Genomic DNA, 21,555 nt, shown 5'->3' on the forward strand with positions numbered 1-21,555 from the left:
AGATTACAAAAGATTGAAGAAATACAGATTAGTAACATTTGTCAATATAGCTTTATTTTAAGTAAACAGTTACTGTATTTTATAAAAAGTATTCTATTAGAAAAATAGCTTTGATTAGAAAAATCTCTTAAGGCAAAATTTATGATGAAGCTAGAAGTTTCATGACTTGGAATCTCTTTCGGAATAGAGCAGCAGGGCCTCTCCACAGTGACTGGTAATAACGCTGTAAAAAAACATTTTAATGTTAAAAGTTTAGTCTTTTATTAAAATAGGTTATCAATTCAAAAGTTATTACTATATGGGGGAACATACCAAGCTAAGGACTGTGCATTTATGTCTGTGTAAAAGATGAATGGAGACAGGGACATGGCTGTAACCTAAAAAAAATAAATAAATAAATAGGATAAGTATGATTAAGTGTGTGTGTATTATGGATTAATCTGAGTATTACCTTAGCCACAAACACCCAGACTTTAAGATGCTCTGTTGAAAGTCCACTCTTTATTTTGACTGAGACGAGCAGCAACAAGAATCCCATCAAGGCACTAGAAAAATACAATAACGGTCTTAAGAAACAGCTACTGTAATTACTTTTCCCCCCCTTTGTTTTCATCAAATTCTAACTGAGAACCCAGTAATTGCAAAATGTACTTCACTGTATTGTTACTGTTCTGGCAATCTTGCACAAATGGAGTGGGAGGAAGTATAACCCTAGCCTACCTTTACTTATGAACCAAACCTGACTTTAAACAACGCCTCTGTCGATTCAGCCTGCTATAATTGAATTGATACTTTGGACCTGGAGGTGTGACACTAACTGTAAGCACTACTCTGTCTGAAGCTCTGTTACTCAATTTAGACTTAATCTGAGCTTTATTTTAACAAAGTCTGACAAAGAGCTGACTTAGTTGGAGCTACAACAGGTGAGATGATTTGTGCTTTTGAACAAGTCTCTCACACATAAAATTACAGTCACAAGTTAGCTTCCATTTTTTCATTTAGTCACTCTCACCATTTTCATTGATAATCAAACTCGTAAAGAGGACAGTGAACGCTCATATTGATCACAGGCTCCTGCAAATGTGTTTAAATAAATTTTGTATTTGTTCTTCAGTTTTCAGACAAGCAGTTTTTGCTAATGTGTGCATTATGTCACCGTGGTAACTGCTGAACATTCCACCGATAGAGATACATGTAGAACACTCCCCACATGGTGTCACTGCAAAGTCAGTACTGTATAATAATTATTAAATATCTTAATTTTTACCTGAGGCAGCAGCCACCATGAAATTTGTGGGACTGCAGGAAAGGAAAGTCAAGGGCACCAATAAGGTCACCTGCGGAAGGAAATTGCTATTACTATTACTACAATACTATTACTACTATTAAAATGACTACAGTGCTACTTTAAGGATTTTGTATGCGTACTCTATAGTAAACAAACAACACTGCCTCTACCTGTTGGGTGAGCTGCTACTGCAAGCAGAAGTACGCTATTTTGGGAAAAGGACACAGAAATGAACAAAGTTTGGTGCATGTATTTAGACGTGTCTTAATGTCTTCATTATAATTAGATTTACCTGAACAAATAGTTAATGCACTGTTGCTCAATGTCACTGCAATTAAAGCATGTTTACATATTTATATAAAGATATAAACATAGTGAGCTCTATTATTTATTTAATTTCATTTTTCCTTGACCAAAATGCATAAAAGAGCAACTTCTAAATTGGCAACTATCACAGTATGACAGTGAACTTACCTCAAGCCATTGGATTTGTTGTTAACTTTGAAAACTCTATAGGAACCTGAAAAGGAAGCATTACTTTTAATTTGTTTAATCTTACTTATATTTATGCATAATTTTGATGTATTTAATCTTCTTACCAACACAGAAAAGATGAGCCACAGCCCACTGATAAGCAGTCAAGTCAAACTAAAGAAATAGAAAGAAAATATACATGGTAATACATATATAAAACATTTAATATGGCAGTTATATAGATTTATTTACCCCAGGATCATTGGTAGGAAGATCAATGGCTGATATAAACATGAGACAAATACTACAAACAAAAGAGTACACATTTTATCATAACTTGTACTTTTGGACACAGATTTAAACAGAAGAGATAAACCAACCTGATAAACTTCAGCCATTGGTCTCTCTGTTGATAAAGAAATAGTCATTAAGTACAGCTGTAAAAACATAAACTACTCACTGCTTCTCATATAAGGTGTGGCCATATTATTATGTAAAAACAATCATATTTTTAATCAATGGTTAAATTTGTCAAAACAAATGTGTCTTTTAAGGCATGTCTAATAATTTTTACACTAGATTTGCCTAAGTATCTGGACATTACTCAAGTTAAACACCATCTTTCTTAAAGGAAGGCTCATTAAATTTTAAATGATTATAGATCACTTTTAATATTATAATATTGCTATTACTTTCTCAACACACCACTTTTTGAATTATTAATAGGAATAAAGAAATTCTTATTAGGTACTACTGTAACAACATGGAATCTATGATGCTTCTGCTTCTGCTTCTACATTTTTACTTTATATATAATCTACATTTTTACTTTATATATAAAGTAAAAACTAAAGTAAATTTTAACTTCATCAAAACAAATGTGTCTCTTAAGTAATTTCTAATATTTTTAAACTACCTACATTTGAATATATCCAAGCTCTAAACACCATCCTACTTACAGGAAAGCTCCATAAAATTTACAAGGATTTAGATGAATTTTAATACAATATTGCAGTACTTTCTAAACACACCACTTGTTTTTGCTTGTATAAATAGGACATTTATCTTCTTACCTGTCTGTGGACAACCTTTGAGATTATGTAACTCACAACATGAGAGGAATTCTGGAGAGTGAAGAAAAGGGGGATGTCCTGCATAAATACAAAAGCACATAATAAAAACAACTAAGTCACCAAAACTGATTACATTTAATAGTCCAAGTTTAACAATACAGGCTACTACCATGCTTGACAACGCTCTGGAGCCGGCGTATATATTTCCCACAAACAGAAGTGAACCGGGAAGCCAGGAGAGAGCAGCAGATCTGTAACATAATCCAGTTCTTACATTTGGCAGCCATAATGTAAGCGTATTTGTGAATGAGTGGGCAGAGGAATCACCTGTTTATATGGCTCATTTCCAACCAGCCCAGCTTCACACAGAGCAGCAGCAGCACAGCACCAATAAGAGTCTGCCATCTGATGAAAACAACACTATTTTATTAAATTTGAATATAAATGCTTTGATATAATAGTAAGTTAAAGGTGTGAGCTTTTTTGTGTGCTTTAAGCAGTGTTATAATGCTGATACCTCATCAAAAACACAGTTGGAGTTGTGTTTTGTTTCATTTACACGTTTGAGTAATCCTTTATTTTTACATTATATTAACCCTTTATTCTTGTATTAGTCTGTCTACATCTCCAAAACTCAAAATGCTCTGTTCCACCTTGTAATGTCATGTGTAGTTCTCAAGTTAACAGCTACATTTTACCTTTTGTTCAGAAGAAATTGTCAATTCAAGGTCTGAAATTATCCAAATGACTCTAATGAAGGTGTATGGAGTTTAAAAACACACTGAAGCACTTACTGTGATATGTATAATTGAACAGAGTGTTTTCTGTTTGAGAGAAAAACTCAAACGTGTGAATGAAAATAAAACTCTAAGTATGGTTTTGAAAAGGAAACGTTATAACAGAGATCAGAGAATAGTGTAATATGAGCCCTTTAAGTTATGGGGGAAAAAACTTACCCTTGGAAGAGTGTTGGATATGTGAATTTCAATACAGATAGAACAAACTAAAAAAAAAAAAAAAAAGTGTGTCATTAAAAAGTAATTAGAAGTCTATGCAAGTCCAAATTGTCATGGGATACCTTCAAGCCTTCTTCAAAAATGCAGACTTAAGTTAAAACAACAGTACATTTTTGTATTTTAATCACATTATCACGGCTATAAAATGCTTGTTTGGTTTGTTGTTTTATACAGTTTCCTAGCTCACTTATTCCTGTTTTGCTGTCAATCATGTTAATGTTTGTACTTTATGCTGCACATTGTGAATTAGTAACATTATTTTATTTAACTCTATGGTTTATATAGTCCTTCAAACTATTTAAAAGAAGTCTATAAACCTGTCCTTAAAATACTCTAAGAGGTTGACCCAATTTGGCCCCAGGTTAGCTCGATGCATGAAGGAATGTTAAATTGCAATTTTCCTGGTTTGTTTAAAAGGATACACAATGTACAGTGAGAGATCTGAGGATGACAAGCTGCTGACTTTGGACCTAAAGCCGTATTTTCTACATTGACTGACAGTAAATAAAGAAAGCATGGTACTCAGATAAGGAAACCCAAACATGAATGATGGATTTGGCCAGGTACTCACCTTATTTGTGAAATACGACGCGACAAAAACAAAGCTAAAAAGGAAACCAGTGCCATGTCTTTTCCATTGCATTTTGGCTATCATACGGGACGGACATTGTTCATATTAAAGTCAAGATTAACTGCATTTAATGAATTTTATGCTACAACATTTTGGAAGAGAGAAAACTTCCCTCACTACCCCCGGTGACACGTCAAGACGTCGTGAGGTGATCGTCTACTGGGAAGTCTCTCACTAGTGTTTTTATAAATTACTCGATAAATTGTTTTATAATATTATGACAGTTTTACATATAGTGAACATAAAAAGTGTGTCGTGTTTAATTTATGTTATAACAATAATAATCCATAATCTTCCAGAAAAGGCACTTTTTTTAAGAGACGTGATCGGAGTGGTACCTCGCTGCGTTGTCTTCATTTTATTTTATTTATTTTATTTTATTTTTTTCTCTTTTTCTTTTTTATTTACTTTTTCGGAGCAGTTATACAAATCAATATATTATACATTAAAAAAAGGAAGAAAATAAAAATATAAGGAATATATATCTTCATTAGCGATTCTCTGCCTCAGTGAAAGTCACGTGGTGCGCTGCAAGTTTCCGTGTTTACAGAGCGCTGACTGAAGCTGACTGCTGTTTTGTTTCCGAGGGGGATGTAAGCGCAATCATGGCCTTTCTAAAGACTCAAGAGCGATCAAAAGAAAGGTTTGTTCATCTGTGCACGTAAATATTGCTGTCATGGTTTTCTTTTGTGGAATCGACTTGGTTTTCGCAGCTATTTAAGGCTGTTTTCCTCCATTTAAGTTGAGTGGTTGTGGATGAATCCCATTAATATCGACTGAGAGGGCTATTGGGCTAATGGTACTTTACTGTCTGTCATTCACCGCTTTAAGATGTCTCCTAGACATGGTCTGGCATGCAACAGAAGGCATCGACTACGAGTTAAAATGATCTTGCAATGTCGACCCAGATCAGCCATCCTGTCACATATAGAGAATAACAAAAGTAGTCATCAAAAAGTAAACATCTGGAATTATTTTTATGGGGTTTTCATCCAAGAAGCTTTGTCAATTAACCTAGACGAATTTTAAATAAACGTAGCGTCATGGATGTTAGCTGGTAATAATGCTTTCATTTTATGGTTGCCTTCAAGAAATACAGGAATGCGGTTGTGAATGAAAGAACAAAATGATTCCAGATTGAGACTTTTACCATTTAGATGCTGACAGGCTAATGAAAACTACATTAAACTTAAAATAAATACATTATCTGCCACATATTCACATGGCTGCTGAGAAAATCCTTAAGAGATGATGACATGTTTTAGTATCTGTGTGAAGTGATGTCCACCCATTGCAATTCTCTGCCTATGAAGTAATGTATTTGATCACATGAGGTAATAGACCCAAGTCAGCACAAAAGGACTTTAGGCTTTAATGTTTTGCTAATGGCTAATAGCTGTGTTCAGTAACAAGATCTCTGCAGTTGTATATGGTTTTAAATAAGCAGAAAAAAAAGTGGACTGTGCTAATTTTAGACAGTCTTTTCAGGTCACTCAGTTTCAAGATTTAGGGAGGATAGCAAAGGTTAGAGGTAAAGTTAAAGGTGCATTGTGATTTTTCTCATGGAGTGTTCGCCACCTGCTTTTTTCAATGATGTTATTGTTTTGTGTGAAATGTCTCACACTATGACGTATGGCAACCTTCCCATCATCATGGAGATCAAACCAGGCCAAGTTACAGGTCAGATCTGTGGAGCGGCAACCCTGCTCACAGTCAAAATGCTAGCGTGTTTTTCTAGGTATTTTTGGGCAATAAAATTAATTGAACAAATGTAAAGTAGATCTGTGTAATGACATATCCATAGAAACAAGAAGGTGATGGACCCCCAACCAGAAAAGTTACATAGTGCACATTTAAGGGTTAACAATACAATTATGCTTCATATTATTGTTTGTCCATCAAAGTCAAGATATTCTTATTAATGCTGTTTTCTAATGCACCTTACACTAACCATGCATCCTCGCTACAGGTTTTCCCTTCTCCTGCTGGATCTGGAAGAGTATTATTTTGAACAGCACACTGTGTACCATGTGACCTCCACATCTCCCAAAGAAAGGTACTGTAAAATCACCTGTCACAGTAACAGTAACATTAACAATACAGTATTACTAAAATAAATATAGACAATAAATGATTATATTAAAACAAACCATAAAGCAGAATTATCCACAAAAAACATTCTATGAGTCAGAAATTCATCATTTATTATAATACGATTAATGATTATGTTAACTGATCGAAGAAAAATGAACTAACTAAACAAATTTAACCTTACTGTAGCACCAAAAATTCCTCCACTAGTGCAAAGAAAAAGTCCCCTTGATAAATATTGAACCACAAAAACTATTGTTGTATCTGTTATGTATTTATGTATGCATGTATGTAACGATAAATACTGTAATAATTATAGTAACAGGCCTAATTGTAAAGAAAGGTACTGTAAGCTAAACACACACATCTGCATTTCTGACCACATCCAATGAATCTTAAGTCTTATAAACTCAGTTCCTCTATTTCACTTTCTTAACTAGGCTTTGTGGTGGGAGGTGATATAGAAAGAAATAATTAGGCAGTATGTGTTTTACAATTGCTGCGCTCCTGGACTTTATCTGATCTTGGGCTGCAGCTGTTCAAATATAATAATGTCCTGTTTGTCTGGCCCTGAATATGCACACTTGTTGAGTATTTACTGGTTGTCCATTGGTGTCTCCATTGGGTTGTGGTATCTACTGCAAATGTTTGTGTTAGACATAATGATGTAAATTACAGATTTCATATTACAAAATATAATCAAACTCTTCAAATATGATTTTGTTGCATGCAACATTGACATTACAGTTAGTTAGGTTTGAGTCCAATTTAATTTAATTTGTACGCCTCCCTGCTGTCTGTCATGATTCCTTGTCATATTCTGTAAGTAAGATGTCCATGGAAGTATTTGATGATATTTCACCTTTTTTGTTTCAGAAAAGTGAGAGGATCATTCAAGATCTGCTCAAAATCTGTAATTTTTGACCCAGATGATTTTGAAACTCCAATTTTAAAGGTGATTAATATTATTCTATTATTTTTCTTATTATGTTATTATTATTCTGTTATTATTATAGTTTGTTTGTTTTATTGTTGACGCTGATTTGTGTGATCTTTGTTTCATGTGCAGATTCCCCTTCGTGATTGCAAAAGAATAGAGTTTGTGCAAAAAGACAATAATCCGTTCAATGAGTGAGTTTTACACATTTTCATATAGTGACCAATAGGGCTATAGGCCTTTAGTTGATTTATAGATGAATCGGTTGATTGGGCTTTTAGTTGACCAAAATTTGCGTAAGATGACTATTTAGTTTGCATTATACAGATTTATATGGGACAAAAGCAGAAAGCAGAAGTTAGTGCTTGAGTTGGCTGAAGATTTTGTATTTTTTAGCATTTAGTCTATATATAAAAAGTCTGATTAAACTCATGATTCACAAGTTTATTCTGTTTTTATATAAATACATTGTTTCCTAGTACTTTATCTGCATAAATTCTTGTATTTGCATGAACTCCCATGCAGGTGTAGTCTCATGAGGGAAGTTTGGGTCAGATACACAGAGCTATGAAATAGTTTTGAGAGCTTCTGACACACCTCATTTTTAATTGATGAATTGATCAACAGGATGCAGCCTAGTGTCCACATGGTTAAACTAGTTTGATGACTTTACATGCGACTCTATTTATACTTGTATGTCAATTTTTTTGGTTTTCAGGACATTCAGATTTTGTGTTTCCTTATACAATTTTAATCAAGTTGGGTTTTTTCATATTTCAGGCCTAAGCCATCCGCAATTTCCATTTCATGTGGACAAGTGAGTGTTATATTGTAATTATGCTTTTTTTTTTTTTTTTGCCTGATAATTTCTTCTTGCTAAATTGTATACGTTTGTTACTTTGTTACTAGGCTATTTACATAAAAGAAAGCAATGTCATAGCGCCATATAGAATAGAAAGGGTAAGTTTACATATTTTGCCCTGTATATTTCTTGTTTGTGAATTGTTGGTAATATTTAACCTGTATTTTCTCTGCAGGCGACAAAACGATTCACTTTTCAGTTGGAGGTTTGGACAAAAACGGAAGATGTTGTTCAAACATTATTACAGGTACGTCATTTGTTTAGAGGATTATCATTATTATTATTATCATTATCATAATTGTCTTGAGATAATTAAAAGTAATTACTAATTTGTTTATTCTATTTCACAGCTCCACAGAGCGTCTTGTCTGGATAAGCTCGGAGATCAGACGGCCATGGTGAGTTGGTGCATCCCACATAAACAAACTATTACTACGATTTGTAATGTAAATTAGAGGCGGGCAGATTATTAAAATAAGGAATAATAGTGAATGTTGGTTTCAAAATACTGCTAAAGGAGGCGGTTAAAATTAAAATGAAGAAAAACATGTTGTAAACTTCCAAATAAGGGTTTAACACAATTTTTTATTTATTTTTTTCACAATTGTCTGAAATTTAAACCTTAACTAATATAAATAAAGACATGTATATACAAGCTTATTTCTGTTGGCTTGACATAATATTACATGAATGTTGCTTTCAGGATATCACACACCCCTAATGTATTATTTTATTTAATTGTTTATTTTTTCTCATGACATCTCTTCAGATTGAGGCCAATCTGCAGTCCCGTCTGGCAAGGACCTCATTTGACAAAAACTGGTGTGTGTTTAAAAACTGAAATGATGTGTGCTAACAAAGGAAAGATTTGAGTAGTTTTACTGATTGATTATTTTGTCTGTAGTTTTCAGAGCGTTGCAGAGAAGCCTCATATGGAATGTGCTGTGGAGATGGTGACGCCCCTAGTGTCCAACCCTGGTCACGTCTGTATCACTGACGAAAACCTGTACTTCCAGCCTCTCAATAGTTATCCAGTAAGAATATCGTCTAATAAGTATTAAAGCTGCACTATGTAACTTTTCCAGTGGAGGGTATGGTGCCTGTTGGTCCCAAAGGATATGTTGTTGTTATGGCTGTAATGTTCCACAGTATGACTTTAAACTTATCTCTCTTGCTTTAATATACTTACAGCCGTTTTAATTGCCTTGAAAATCATTGTTGAGTCGGGTCACCACTTCACAGATCTGACTTGTATCTTAGCCTGTTCCAGCTTAGCCTGATGGCCTGATGGTAGTACGGTACTTTATCCATGGAGACAGATAAGTTTAATGCCATACTGTGGAACATTCTACGCAAAGCAATTACATCTTCATGGAGACAAGTCGGTCGCAGAGCATCCACCAATAAGTTACATTGTGAAGCTTTTAATTATATGCACACTTAAGCTGTCAAAATAAAACGTTTTTTTTTTTTTTTTTTTGGTAACAGGAGCGAGTTATTCAGATTAAACTTCACAGTGTCAGAAGAATCTATAAAAGGAGACACGGACTTAGACCACTAGTGAGTAAATGTGCTTGTTTTAACTCTGTGTTATAGTATTGATACTTTACAGCTGATGCCATCAACATTACTGGGGGTGTGATACTAACTGTAGGCTCTGCTTTGTCTGAGACTTTATTAGACTTTAATCTAAGCTTTATTTTGACACAATCTAACCAGAAAAATCTGATATAGGTGGAACTACAGTAGGCGAGCTGATTTGTTTTTCAGTTAGTCACTCTCACCTTGTTTGTGGAAAATCAAACTCCTGAACAGGACCATGAACGCTTGTATTGATCACAGGCTTGTTTCAGTCAATTTTGTATTGAGTTTTCTTAAAAGCATGATGTCACTGCAAAGTATCAATATTTAAGTACCTATTTCAAAGTGTGGAGATTAATTTGTACTTTGTATTTGTGTATTTATGCAGGGTCTTGAAGTCTTTTGCACAGAGAATGACTTCTGTTCAGATATTTACCTGAAGTTTTATAACACAGCAGACAGGGATGAAATTTATTACTACATCGCCACTTTTCTTGGTAAGTGATCAATCATACTTTAATTTGTTTGTGTGTTTCCTTATAAACTTGAAGGAAAACCATGGTTAAAAGCTCTGAAAAGGAAACTTTGCATTTTACTACATCTACTACTTCCTTCATCATTTAATAGTTTTAGCATTTAGTTCATTTATGTATGTTGATTAATCCATTTGAGTTATGAGCTCTCTGCACATTTCTGTTTGCCCCTGTCCCTGCTCACTGCTCTGGATGTGTGATAAAACAGAGTTCAGTAATGTTAGAGTCATGTTAATGAAAAGTCTGCGGTGAAAGTGAGGTCTACAGAGAATTAGTTTTACAGTTTTGAACAGGAAATCACATGACCTTTTTTCTATGATTAGACACAAACAGAAAATATAATATGTTTTCTTTATCTGTCAGAAAACCACATGACGGAGCACACGGCGGAGAGCTATATGTTACAGTGGCAGCGTGGGCTGTTGAGTAACTACCAGTACCTCCTGCACCTGAACAACCTTGCAGACCGCTCCTGTAATGACCTGTCGCAGTATCCCGTGTTCCCCTGGGTGCTCTCCGACTACAGCAGCCCACAGCTCGGTAACGCCACAGCAGAAACATCTACATTATTTAATACATGTGCTCTGTTGGATACTTCGCTGCTGGTGTTATTAACATTCCCTGGGGGTGTGATGCTAACTGTAGGTACCTCTCTGTCTGGAGCTCTGTTTCTTAAGTTAGAGTTTCATCTTAGCTTTATTTAACATAAACATAAAGAACTGACTTAGATGGGTGAAGTGATTTTTGCTGACATAACATTACATCACAGTCATAAGCCAGCAATTTTTCAGTTAGTCACTCTCACGTTTTTTTTTTTTTTTTTAAACACCTAAACATGACCACAAACGCTCATGTTGATCACACACTCCTGAAAATGTGTTGCTTAAATGCATGTTTTTATTTATTTATTTATTTATTTTGGAGGTTTCAGACAGTCTTAAAGCTTTTTTGATAGTGTTTGTGTGCATTGTGTCTCCATGGTAACTCCTATTCAGTCCACCATTAGAGATACATGTAGAACCCCCCCCCAGCATGATGCCACTGTACAATATCAATAAAACAACCTGGTGTAACTTATTAAAACTTATTAAAACACTTTAAAAAGATTAACATTGGGATTGTAAATGCCAATTTTTTAGTTTCCCAGCATGCAATACTAACAGTTTTAGTATTTGCCTTTTGTCATATGTAGATCTTGAATGCGGTGGTTAGCTGATGAAAACAATTAATACAAGGAAACTTAAAATTTTGCTTTTCTCTTGTATTTTTAACTAATGTTAGCAAATAAATGTGTTTATTGATGCAAATTACAAAAAGGGAAGTTAAAAAAATAATTCCTGAATTTTGTTTTCACTTCTTGCAGATTTGACAAACGCTGCCACTTTCAGAGACTTGAGTAAACCTGTAGGAGCTCTGAACACGGAGCGACTGGACAGACTCTTGGTAAAACTTACTTTAAACTGACTTAACAATAACAACTTAATACACAGTAACTTTATTGTTTGTTTTCAGGCTCGATATAGGGGAATGCCTGAGCCCAGTTTTCTGTATGGTAGTCATTATTCCTCTCCTGGATACGTCCTGTTTTATCTGGTGAGAGTCGGTGAGTCAAATGCACCTTTAGGGTCCAAACACAGAATGCACTGATTCAACTAAAACACACAGAGCTTTTGTTACACGTCATAAACATGCTTCATCTTGTACATATAACTGTTCGTGCAGTCATAAAAACCGAGGCTAAAAACCATGACACTGTTTGTGCGTCATGGTTTTAAGCCTTAGGTTGGATTGACTAAAGGTTCAATAGATATAAAGCAGAGTGATTTACTGGTTTGTATACCCAGAGGTCGGCATGAATCGTTTGTATTTTATATTATTTTTATTTTTGTATTTTATTTGTATTAGCAGATTATGAAGAGAATGGATTAAAATCTTTAAGTGTGAAGTGCGTTATTGGTTGGGGTCACAGTCCTTAAAGGTGCACTGTGTAAGTTTTCTGGTTTAGGGTCCACCAGCTGCTTGTCTCCATGGCAATGCTAATACCTTGAAATGTTCCATGGTATGACATTAAACATCTCCATCTAGCATTTATTCGTTACAGGTGTTTTTATTCCTTAAAAATACAATAATTCCCTTCTGTGAATAGGGGCGACTCTCCACAGATCTGAATCGTAATGTAGCATAGTGCTGTAACCTGCATGTCTGACTTGTGATAGGTTTAATCTGTACTTTGAAACATTCCAGACAATATCTCCGTGGAGAGAAACAGGTGACGGACCTTTCACCAGAAAAGTTACACATTGCACCTTTAACTGTGGTGCATGGTCATGAGGTGCAGATCTGTAGTTAATTTTAAAGTATAATATTGTTTTACTAGCAAACACACTAAAAACAAATATGCCAATTATTTTGTAACTCTGCCTGAAGAAAAAAATAAGATATAAATAATCAGATGGTGTTTTTTTTTTTTTTACCGCTATTTCTCTCATATCTTCTCTTAGCTCCAGAGCACATGTTGTGTTTACAGAACGGCCGCTACGACCACGCAGATCGCATGTTTAACAGGTAATGTAGCTGATGTTACAAAAGGCCAACTCTTGTGTTAATTCACCTCATTTATATGCAGTTCAGCTTGATAACACACTCAAATTATTCATAACTTGAAATACTTGTGTGTTTTTATTGTCTGTTCTGAATTGACTCTTCACAGTGTTGGTGAAACATGGAGAAACTGTTTAGAGGGGGCCACAGATTTTAAAGAGGTAAAGACTGCAGTAGTAGTAGTTAAAAAAAAAAGTATTAATTTTAACTATATATTAAATCCCTTTGTATTGCAGCTTATACCAGAGTTTTATGGAACTGACTTCACTTTTTTGGAAAATCGACTGGGTTTGGACTTGGGGAGACGACAAAATGGGAGTTATGTTGGAGATGTTGTTCTTCCTCTGTGGGCTTCAGGTAAATTACTGATACTGTTATTAGAGGCGCTTGGTAATATATTGTACATATACTCTGCAAGGGTGTCATTATACCAATAAGAATATTATACCTGAGTGAAAAAATATATATAAACTACGTGTCAAAATTATGCAGTGTTTCTGTTTATTTGCTATGTAAACTTAAATAAGCAAGCACATTTTATCACTTTTCTGTTGAACAGCACACACCACTTCCTTGTGATAATAATTCTGGGCAATATAAAGACAATGTTCAATATTTTGGTGACTATTTTGGAGATTACATTAATTATTTGCAGTCTATTTATTTCATTGTTGTGTTTTTATTCACAGATGCCAATGATTTCCTTCAGAAGCACAGGACTGCACTGGAGAGTCAGTACGTGTCAGAGCACCTTCACGAGTGGATCGACTTAATATTTGGTTATAAACAGAGAGGCAGTGAAGCAATAGCAGCTCACAATGGTACAATATTGCAAGCTATGCACTTACTGAATACAAAAATACAACTGTAACCCAAATCATCTTAATATTTTTCAGTCTTTCATCCACTGACATATGAGGGAGGCATAGACTGTGACAGGTGAGTCCATAATACAATGATGTAGCTATAATGTAATTTTTGGCTTTGTAATTTTTAAAGTAATTTCTGTTTGTTTACAGCATTGAGGATCCAGACCAGAGGATAGCGATGTTAACTCAGATTCTGGAGTTCGGACAGACGCCCACCCAACTGTTCACGAGCCCCCACCCTCAGAGAATCACCCCCCGATTTCACACCATCACACGCAGCCCCAGCAGCAGCTCCCCCGGCAGTGAACTGTCTCCAGGTAAAACTGAATTCACACAGAACGATCAATTTCTATCTTTGTATCAATCATATTCTTTTATGCAGTGATTTGTTTTTATTTCACAAAGGTTTAAATTCCCTTTAAACAACACAAGTGACTCATTGTGGTTGGATTCTTGTACTCAGATAACTGGGGCTGAAACCAGTTTACTGATTAATCACAACAGATCAATTATGGAGATAATCATCAACTAATTTGGAATTTGAAAAATCTCAGCGAAAATCACTTAAAAGTGCACTATGTAACTTTCCATCCGTCAAATCTGCTTGTTTCTATGGTTATGTCATTGCTCTGCCTAAAATATTCCACAATATGACAATTAATACATCTGCCTTACATTTATTCAATTACAGATGGTTTTATTTCTCAAATACCTAGCAAAACAGGCATTCTGACTCAGTGGGGTCGCCTCTCCACAGATCTGACCTGCATCTTTGTCAAGTTTGGGCTCTATGAAGATAGAAAAGTTTAATGCCATACTGCTTGCCTGGAAATCCAGAAGGATATTTCTCTGTATTTGTTATACAGCTCCATATCAGCCGCTGGTACAGCGATGAGTCTGGATTCGTCCAGGCAACCATACTGCAATAACTAGCAATAACATCTCCATGGAGAAAAGCATTGGATGGACCTTCCACCATAAAAGTTTCACAATGCACCTTTAAGTTTCATGTGGGTCTAACAGAATTCTTAAATGGGGTTTTAAAGATACATAAAGACACTTTAAAGTTGAAGTCAAGAAACCAACAATTACCTATATAAATGAAAAACAAGCTCAAATCAAAACTCTGAAGAACCATGTCCATTTGATGTATTGTCCTGTATTTTTGTATTGTATTATATATTGTACTCATTGCCCCTTTACTCTCCCACAGCCTCTCCCAGCGCTGACTCCTCGTTTGAAGATTTGACGGAGGAGAGCAGGAAGCTGGCCTGGGCGAATATGGGAAATCTGAAACTCGCGTCTAGCCACAAAATCCATAAAGAGTGAGTCCAGCGTCCAGATGGCTGCATTTATAACCGGAGCTGCTCATCCATCTCCTGCTCTCATGAGGGATTAACTTCAGTCAATCCTTTTATGTTGTTCATGTATTTTCAGATCTGTGCTGTCTTTATTTGAATCTGTTTTCATTTGTCCCTTATTCAGTTTTACAAATATGCTGGGACTGTCAGTTCATTTTGCTTTCTTCTAAAATTTGCAGGGCTGTCACTGGTATCACTGTTACACGAGATGGATCTGCTATTTTCTCAACATCTCAAGGTTGGAAACAAAAACATGTCTATATAATACAATGAACAATTTGTTAAAAAAAAACGTTTTACACAACAAATATTTACATTGAAAGTAACTAATTTAAACACATCCTGCTGAACACTTTGTTTGACACAACACTACATGATACATTCTATAAAGCTATACAAAAAAATATTTTAAAGCACGAAGCCTTTGCGAGTTGCTCCATAATAAAAATTTCATTAGGTAGAAATTAGTGTAGCAGTACCTCATTGCCTAAAATATTACAGATATCCAAGCTGTACAATTGAAAGTAGACAAAAGTAAGATTATAGATTGAAAAACTGACATTGTTAAAAAAAAAAAAAAGTCTTGCATTGTCTTTTCTTGCCTAAAAGAGCTGAAAACACCCAAGTATTGTTCTCTAAACTAATATTGATAGGAGTAATTCAATATACTAACAATAGGTCTCTCATAGATATTGTTGTCTTCACTAAATCTTCTAACAAGCTGCTTTTTTCCAGACTCGACCTTAAAAATGTTTTCTAAAGAGCTGAAGGATTTCCAGAGAAGCATGTCTTTCTCAAACATGGTAAAAACAGCCACTTTAATCCTTTATTTAAATATTTGTCTAATTCTCACCTAACCACCACCAACTGCTCTCTTTGAAGGCGTTATCCTCCTGTTTGATGCTCGCTGATGGAAAAACTGTGGTGTGCTCTTCGTGGGACAACAATGTGTGAGTCATTTGTAGTATGTAGTATTGGTTTTAGTATTTTAAATGTATTATATCACTTAGACAAACTTTATTGATCCACAAGGGAAATCATTTGGTGTCTTGCTATCTTTGCTGCTTATTTAGAATGCATTATTACTATTTATATATTTGCTCGTTGTTATTAAATTATATTGTGATGTGTGAGCCACTGTGTCCAAATAATTTCACTTTTGGATCATTAAAGTTTGTTGAAGTCTAAGTCTAGATTACACAAAATTGACTCTTTTGACCTTGAAATCATGTTATAATATTCTTATCTCATCAAAAACATACCTGGAGTTGTGTTTTGTTTCATTCACACATGTCTGGTTAATTCTGCATTATTAGACTGTTTGCATACTCAAAGCTCAAAATATTCTGTTCCACCTTGTGATGTCATGAGGCGGTAGTTTTCATGTTCTTTTACCTTTAGTTCAGTAGAGATTGACAATTCCAGGGCTGAAATAATCCAAATGGTTCAAGTGATGGTGTATGGAGTTTAAAAACACAATGGAGCACTTCCTGTATTAACACATGACATCACAAGGTGGAACAGAGTGTTTTCAGTTTGGGAGAAGAACCTAAATATGCATGATTTGTGTATTTGTGTAACATGTGTGACTGAAAAACATAACTGTGTAATATGAGCCCTTTCATTTGTTGTAACTTAAACTCTGGTCTTTTTCAGATATTTCTACTCCGTTCCGTTCGGCAGGCGTCAGGACACGCTCATGGGTCACGATGATGCGGTCAGTGCGATTTGCTGGTTTGATAATCGACTGTACACGGCTTCATGGGACTCCACTGTTAAGGTAAATCCTCTGTGATATATGGAATTTGTTTGTAATTACTTTGTTAATTCATTGATTAAAATAGGAAGATGCTAAATGTTTGTTTATAGGTGTGGCACTGTGCTTCTGAAAACGCCCATAAGAGATCTCAGTTTGAACTCTTGGCTGAACTAGAACATGATGCTGGGGTGAGTCTGTATTTACTTTTCATTCTTTTATACTGTTTTTAGTGCAAGGACTTGGTATATAATTCTCTGCTTCCCTTAAAAGTGTCCTCTATATCTTTCTATCTTTTCTAGTATCTATCGTGAATGTATTCATTTACAGGTGTTTGTATTGCCTTGGCTTTAAAATACCTTGAAAACATCCAAAGATCTGAGCTGTAACTTGGCCTTGTTGTGTCACCTTATTGATTCAATAGATTTAATGGCAGGCATCTTGTGTTATACTCATGACCCCTACCAAAAAAGTCACACAGTGCACCTTTGAAATAGTAGAGTGCTCTGAAATCTTTCATTTGATTCATTTTATCATGTACATTTTCGAAAACAAAAATCAACCTTGCATGCAGTCATTCTCTTTACTAGTAAGAAATGGAAAACTAGCATCAAATTGGCTTCCCGTCTCATATTCGTATATATTATTAAAATCTATGTATCAATGATTTATTATGATAAAAGCGTACCCTCTGCATGTTTCTCAGGTGAACAGTATAAACCTGAGTGCTGCTGGGACTCTGCTGGTCTCTGGTTGTAAAGACGGGACGGTCTCCATCTGGGACACTCAGAGCCACGAGGTGCTGCAGCAGGTGCCCTGTCACAGCGGCACCATCCACCACATGGCCTTCAGCCCAGGTCTGTACCACAACACAGGATAAAGAATACACCTACAGGGAGGTTTTGGTGTGAAGATACTGTCCATTATTGTGATGACATTTCAGACATTTTGTTTGATAGATGAATACCTGACACCTTTTATTAAATTTAAAGCCACTTCTAAAATGAAGGTTGTATGGTCCAAATTTTTAAGGCAATAACTTTGAGAATTTGATACTTAACCTTCTTATTTTTTTGTAAGTAAATAATTTTAAATGGTATACGACATAAATATTTTGGTCTATTTCCATTTTTCTCTTATTATTTATTGCAATGTTATGAGTAAAATCTCACAAAAAAGATCAGATTTCAGGGCCACTCCCTTGAAAAGCCCCTGCATCTACAGACAAAAACCTACACAAAGCACACAAAAGCATCGGACATACACAAAGCAGTCTTGTTAGGAGCTTTAATGGACAATGATGCTAACATGAGCTGAAAGAATGTGTGGAGGCGGTGTTCCCCATGAGCCTGACTGTATAAAGGGCTCGTTCTTGTTGGTTTCAGACAGTAGACATGTCCTGAGTGTGGGAGAGGACTGCTATATGAAGGTCATAGATGTGCAGACTGGAATGGTAATGTCTTCAGTGAAAGCAGAAGAGGAGCAGAGGTGAGGTTCCACACAAACATTTTATACTGTACGGTAACACAAAAGACCTCTCTTCCCTATGACTACAATAATAATACTATTTAGAAATATGGTACATTCATTTACTATACCTCTATATGTTTTTTTGTGATTTACAGTATATATTTACACATAAAATTGTAAGAGTTCGCATTTTGACAATACAAATAAACTAAAGAGCATCAATGGCAAAAAATACTATTATTTAAACTTTTACATTTCTCTGTGGTTATGAGACTCTTTGCAGTCAGACCATGAACCTTTTAGGGCACCTACACCGAAATTGAGACTAAATCCAGGACTATACCTGGACTAGAACAGGACTAGAAAATCAGGACTTCATCAGGAGGACTAGACACGCACTAGACCAGAGAGGGACTAGAGCGGGACTAGAATGGGACTAGAATGGGACTAGAATGGGACTAGAATGGGACTAGAATGGGATTACAAAAGGACTACAAAAGGACTACGAACAGGACTACGAACAGGACTACGAACAGGACTACGAACAGGACTACGAACAGGACAACGAACAGGACAACGAACAGGACAACGAACAGGACAACGAACAGGACAACGAACAGGACTAACGAACAGGACAACGAACAGGACAACGAACAGGACAACGAACAGGAACGAACAGGACAACGAACAGGACAACGAACAGGACAACGAACAGGACTACGAACAGGACTACGAACAGGACTACGAACAGGACTACGAAGTGGCAAGATACTTCTTCAACATGTACACCACTTTCTTCGGGGATTATAGTTAAATATGTACTTGTACCACACACTTTAGCTGCTAATTTCACTGATGTAGAACCTGTTGTATATTCAGGTGTTTCTGTTGGGACGGGAGCTCGGTGCTGTGCGGGGGTCAGTCTGGAGACCTCCTTCTGTGGGACCTCCTGAGCAGCACAGTGACCAAGAGGATCCCTGCTCACTCAGGTGAACACCATTATAACAGGCTGTGCTCATGGGAAATCATGACATTTAAATCATGACATTTAAATCGTTGTGAATACTGGGCCTATATAACAATGTGAAACAATAACTGGCTTAAAGCTCAATAGCTTTTTTTTTTTTTTTTTGGTTAGAATAGTTACATGTTCTGAATATTATACTGCTGTGATTGTGTTTTGTGGGGCTAACTGAGGGATTTTCTGTTAAATTTCAACAGAAAAAAAAATAAAAATCCAAGATGGTCAGTACCCAATATTAGTGAGCATTACTTTTATACTTTTGTGCTCACAAGCTAATTTTGTACCAGTTCAGTACAGTTCACTTAGGGCGAGTTATATATACTGTATATATATTTTTTTTTATGGCTGTAGTTACATTTTGTGTTGTTCCTGGTATAGTATAATATTAGTAAAAGCTTTGAGGTTGACAGAGTCTGACCAGGAATTTAAGTCTTTATTTATTTATTTATTTAGTAATCCAAAGTTCATAGTTATCAAATATCCCTTTATTCATTATGTAATGTAATGTCCCCTCTTGTAATGTAATGTCCCCTCTTGGTGTCAGGTCCTGTTACATCGATGTGGATGAATGAGCTCTACACCACTGTGATCACGGGAGGAGACGACAAACAGATCATGTTCTGGAGGCTTTACAGTTGAATCAACCTCTCTATGGAAAAATACTTTGTTACAATACAAGAGACCCTGGTACCAGCCGGTCTGTCCTAGAGGCCTCAGGTTACGTTTGGCTGGTTGGACGTACTGTATCATGACGCGGATGTAAAATAAGTCTGAAATGGTCCCACTATTGCTGTGTACAGGGCTTGATATTAACCACATTCATGGATTTCAGGCAAATCCTTCTTAAAGGAGTTTGTGAGGATTTTTTTCTCATTCAAATTATTTTATATTTTAGTTTTACTATCTTAATTACTATAACAATTGCAACTGTTGGCATAGCTTCAAACCTGTGACTCCAAAGCCAAATACTAGATTTTCATTTTGGCTACAGTTTTACTTTGGCTAGCTATTTTTCCAATAATAATCACTGATATCCAATGAATCATCTTATTACAAGTCATATGGTTATATAAGATATTTGAGACGAATTATTTGTGAAATAATTTAATAAAATTTTTATTAAACAATATATTTGGCTGCTAACACAATTCACTTGCACTAGCTGTTTATTCGCTCAAATTGTGGATGTTTAAAGCATTAGTTATTTCTGTTTTAGTTGAAGCTAGTCCCTCCTAACAACAGGAGTTCATTTGTTTCCCTGTTGCTATGGTGATGCCCACAGCGTAGTGATATAGAACAGTGATTAAGTTGCCGGAACTACCTGTGTGGTTAGTCAAAAATAGTGCGCGGCAATATTATAATTTTCACAGACCATGGTATAACCTGTGGACCAGAATGTACTTTATTTTAGTTTAATAGACCTGAAATAAATTGAAAATAACTTTATAGTATACATGTTATACGCCACAACTTTTAAGACGGCGCTTGCTATTGTAATTATGCTGGTAACTTCAGAAAAAGATAGTTGTCAATTATGTTAATATCAAGCCCTGACTGCATAGGTGCAGGACATCATGAAGGACTTTTTGTCTACTTTAAAATGGCCTATTCATTTTGCCTTGTTATACGTCCTATATAAATTGTGAGAACTTCATATATATTTTTTAATTTACCCGTTTGCTGCTTTTTAATGTTATAATTTGTGTGTCTATGTATTATGTGTAACTGTGTATTGTGCTTTTAAAGTCTTTTAAATACTCAGGTGTGATTCAGGAATTACAGTGACCTGAAAACATATCCCTCGTGTTTTTCTTTTTTGTATTGACAGTCTTCCAGTGTCATTTCTATAGGATTATACTATATATGTATATTGTTTGTATATATAAAACACTTAAACTATTTCTGTTGTTGCAAAAATATATGATTAGGGAGTTGGCATGTGAACTGAAGGTGGCAGCCTTTAACAATATTCTTTACCAGTCCAGCTC

The 21,555-nt window shown here is 35.4% G+C and overlaps 2 protein-coding genes across 2 annotated transcripts; one reads left to right on the forward strand and one right to left on the reverse strand.

The window, feature by feature from the left end:
• Positions 1 to 28: 28 nt before the first annotated feature.
• On the reverse strand, positions 29 to 4,720 carry LOC110165534 (transmembrane protein 241). The gene is made up of 15 exons (XM_020930737.2): positions 4,423 to 4,720; positions 3,792 to 3,838; positions 3,163 to 3,240; positions 3,005 to 3,086; positions 2,836 to 2,913; positions 2,143 to 2,168; positions 2,015 to 2,066; positions 1,888 to 1,936; positions 1,763 to 1,808; positions 1,581 to 1,616; positions 1,459 to 1,493; positions 1,268 to 1,337; positions 452 to 545; positions 313 to 377; positions 29 to 223 (listed from the first exon to the last, which is right to left on the reverse strand). The coding sequence occupies exons 1-15, from the start codon at positions 4,504 to 4,506 to the stop codon at positions 160 to 162; spliced, it is 906 nt and encodes a 301-aa protein (XP_020786396.1). The 5' UTR covers positions 4,507 to 4,720; the 3' UTR covers positions 29 to 159.
• A 277-nt stretch (positions 4,721 to 4,997) lies between these two features.
• nsmaf (neutral sphingomyelinase (N-SMase) activation associated factor) lies at positions 4,998 to 21,468 on the forward strand. Its single transcript, XM_020930512.2, has 31 exons — positions 4,998 to 5,125; positions 6,452 to 6,538; positions 7,450 to 7,528; positions 7,643 to 7,704; positions 8,291 to 8,327; positions 8,420 to 8,470; positions 8,548 to 8,619; positions 8,723 to 8,770; positions 9,142 to 9,194; positions 9,277 to 9,406; positions 9,861 to 9,932; positions 10,342 to 10,450; positions 10,850 to 11,026; positions 11,850 to 11,929; positions 11,999 to 12,089; positions 12,988 to 13,051; positions 13,197 to 13,248; positions 13,324 to 13,444; positions 13,777 to 13,908; positions 13,984 to 14,026; positions 14,107 to 14,273; positions 15,170 to 15,281; positions 15,497 to 15,555; positions 16,053 to 16,120; positions 16,200 to 16,267; positions 16,974 to 17,097; positions 17,187 to 17,264; positions 17,780 to 17,930; positions 18,459 to 18,561; positions 19,423 to 19,532; positions 20,112 to 21,468. The coding sequence occupies exons 1-31, from the start codon at positions 5,088 to 5,090 to the stop codon at positions 20,204 to 20,206; spliced, it is 2,733 nt and encodes a 910-aa protein (XP_020786171.2). The 5' UTR covers positions 4,998 to 5,087; the 3' UTR covers positions 20,207 to 21,468.
• The last annotated feature ends 87 nt before the right edge of the window (positions 21,469 to 21,555 follow it).

The sequence above is a fragment of the Boleophthalmus pectinirostris genome, unplaced genomic scaffold (genome assembly GCF_026225935.1).
Source record: "Boleophthalmus pectinirostris isolate CB_2022bp ecotype Guang Dong unplaced genomic scaffold, ASM2622593v1 HiC_scaffold_15, whole genome shotgun sequence".
NCBI classification, from domain to species: domain Eukaryota; kingdom Metazoa; phylum Chordata; class Actinopteri; order Gobiiformes; family Gobiidae; genus Boleophthalmus; species Boleophthalmus pectinirostris.

Excerpts from the sequence above, each read along its gene's own strand:
- LOC110165534 (XM_020930737.2), bottom strand. The coding sequence starts at position 4,506 with ATGATAGCCAAAATGCAATGGAAAAGACATGGCACTGGTTTCCTTTTT. Across the intron at positions 3,241-3,791 it reads TATCCAACACTCTTCCAAGG|ATGGCAGACTCTTATTGGTG; the intron begins GTAAGTTTTTTC and ends TGTTTTCATCAG. Across the intron at positions 1,617-1,762 it reads AACAAATCCAATGGCTTGAG|TGACATTGAGCAACAGTGCA; the intron begins GTAAGTTCACTG and ends CTTTAATTGCAG.
- nsmaf (XM_020930512.2), top strand. The coding sequence starts at position 5,088 with ATGGCCTTTCTAAAGACTCAAGAGCGATCAAAAGAAAG. Across the intron at positions 8,620-8,722 it reads TTGTTCAAACATTATTACAG|CTCCACAGAGCGTCTTGTCT; the intron begins GTACGTCATTTG and ends TCTATTTCACAG. Across the intron at positions 18,562-19,422 it reads AAAGCAGAAGAGGAGCAGAG|GTGTTTCTGTTGGGACGGGA; the intron begins GTGAGGTTCCAC and ends TTGTATATTCAG.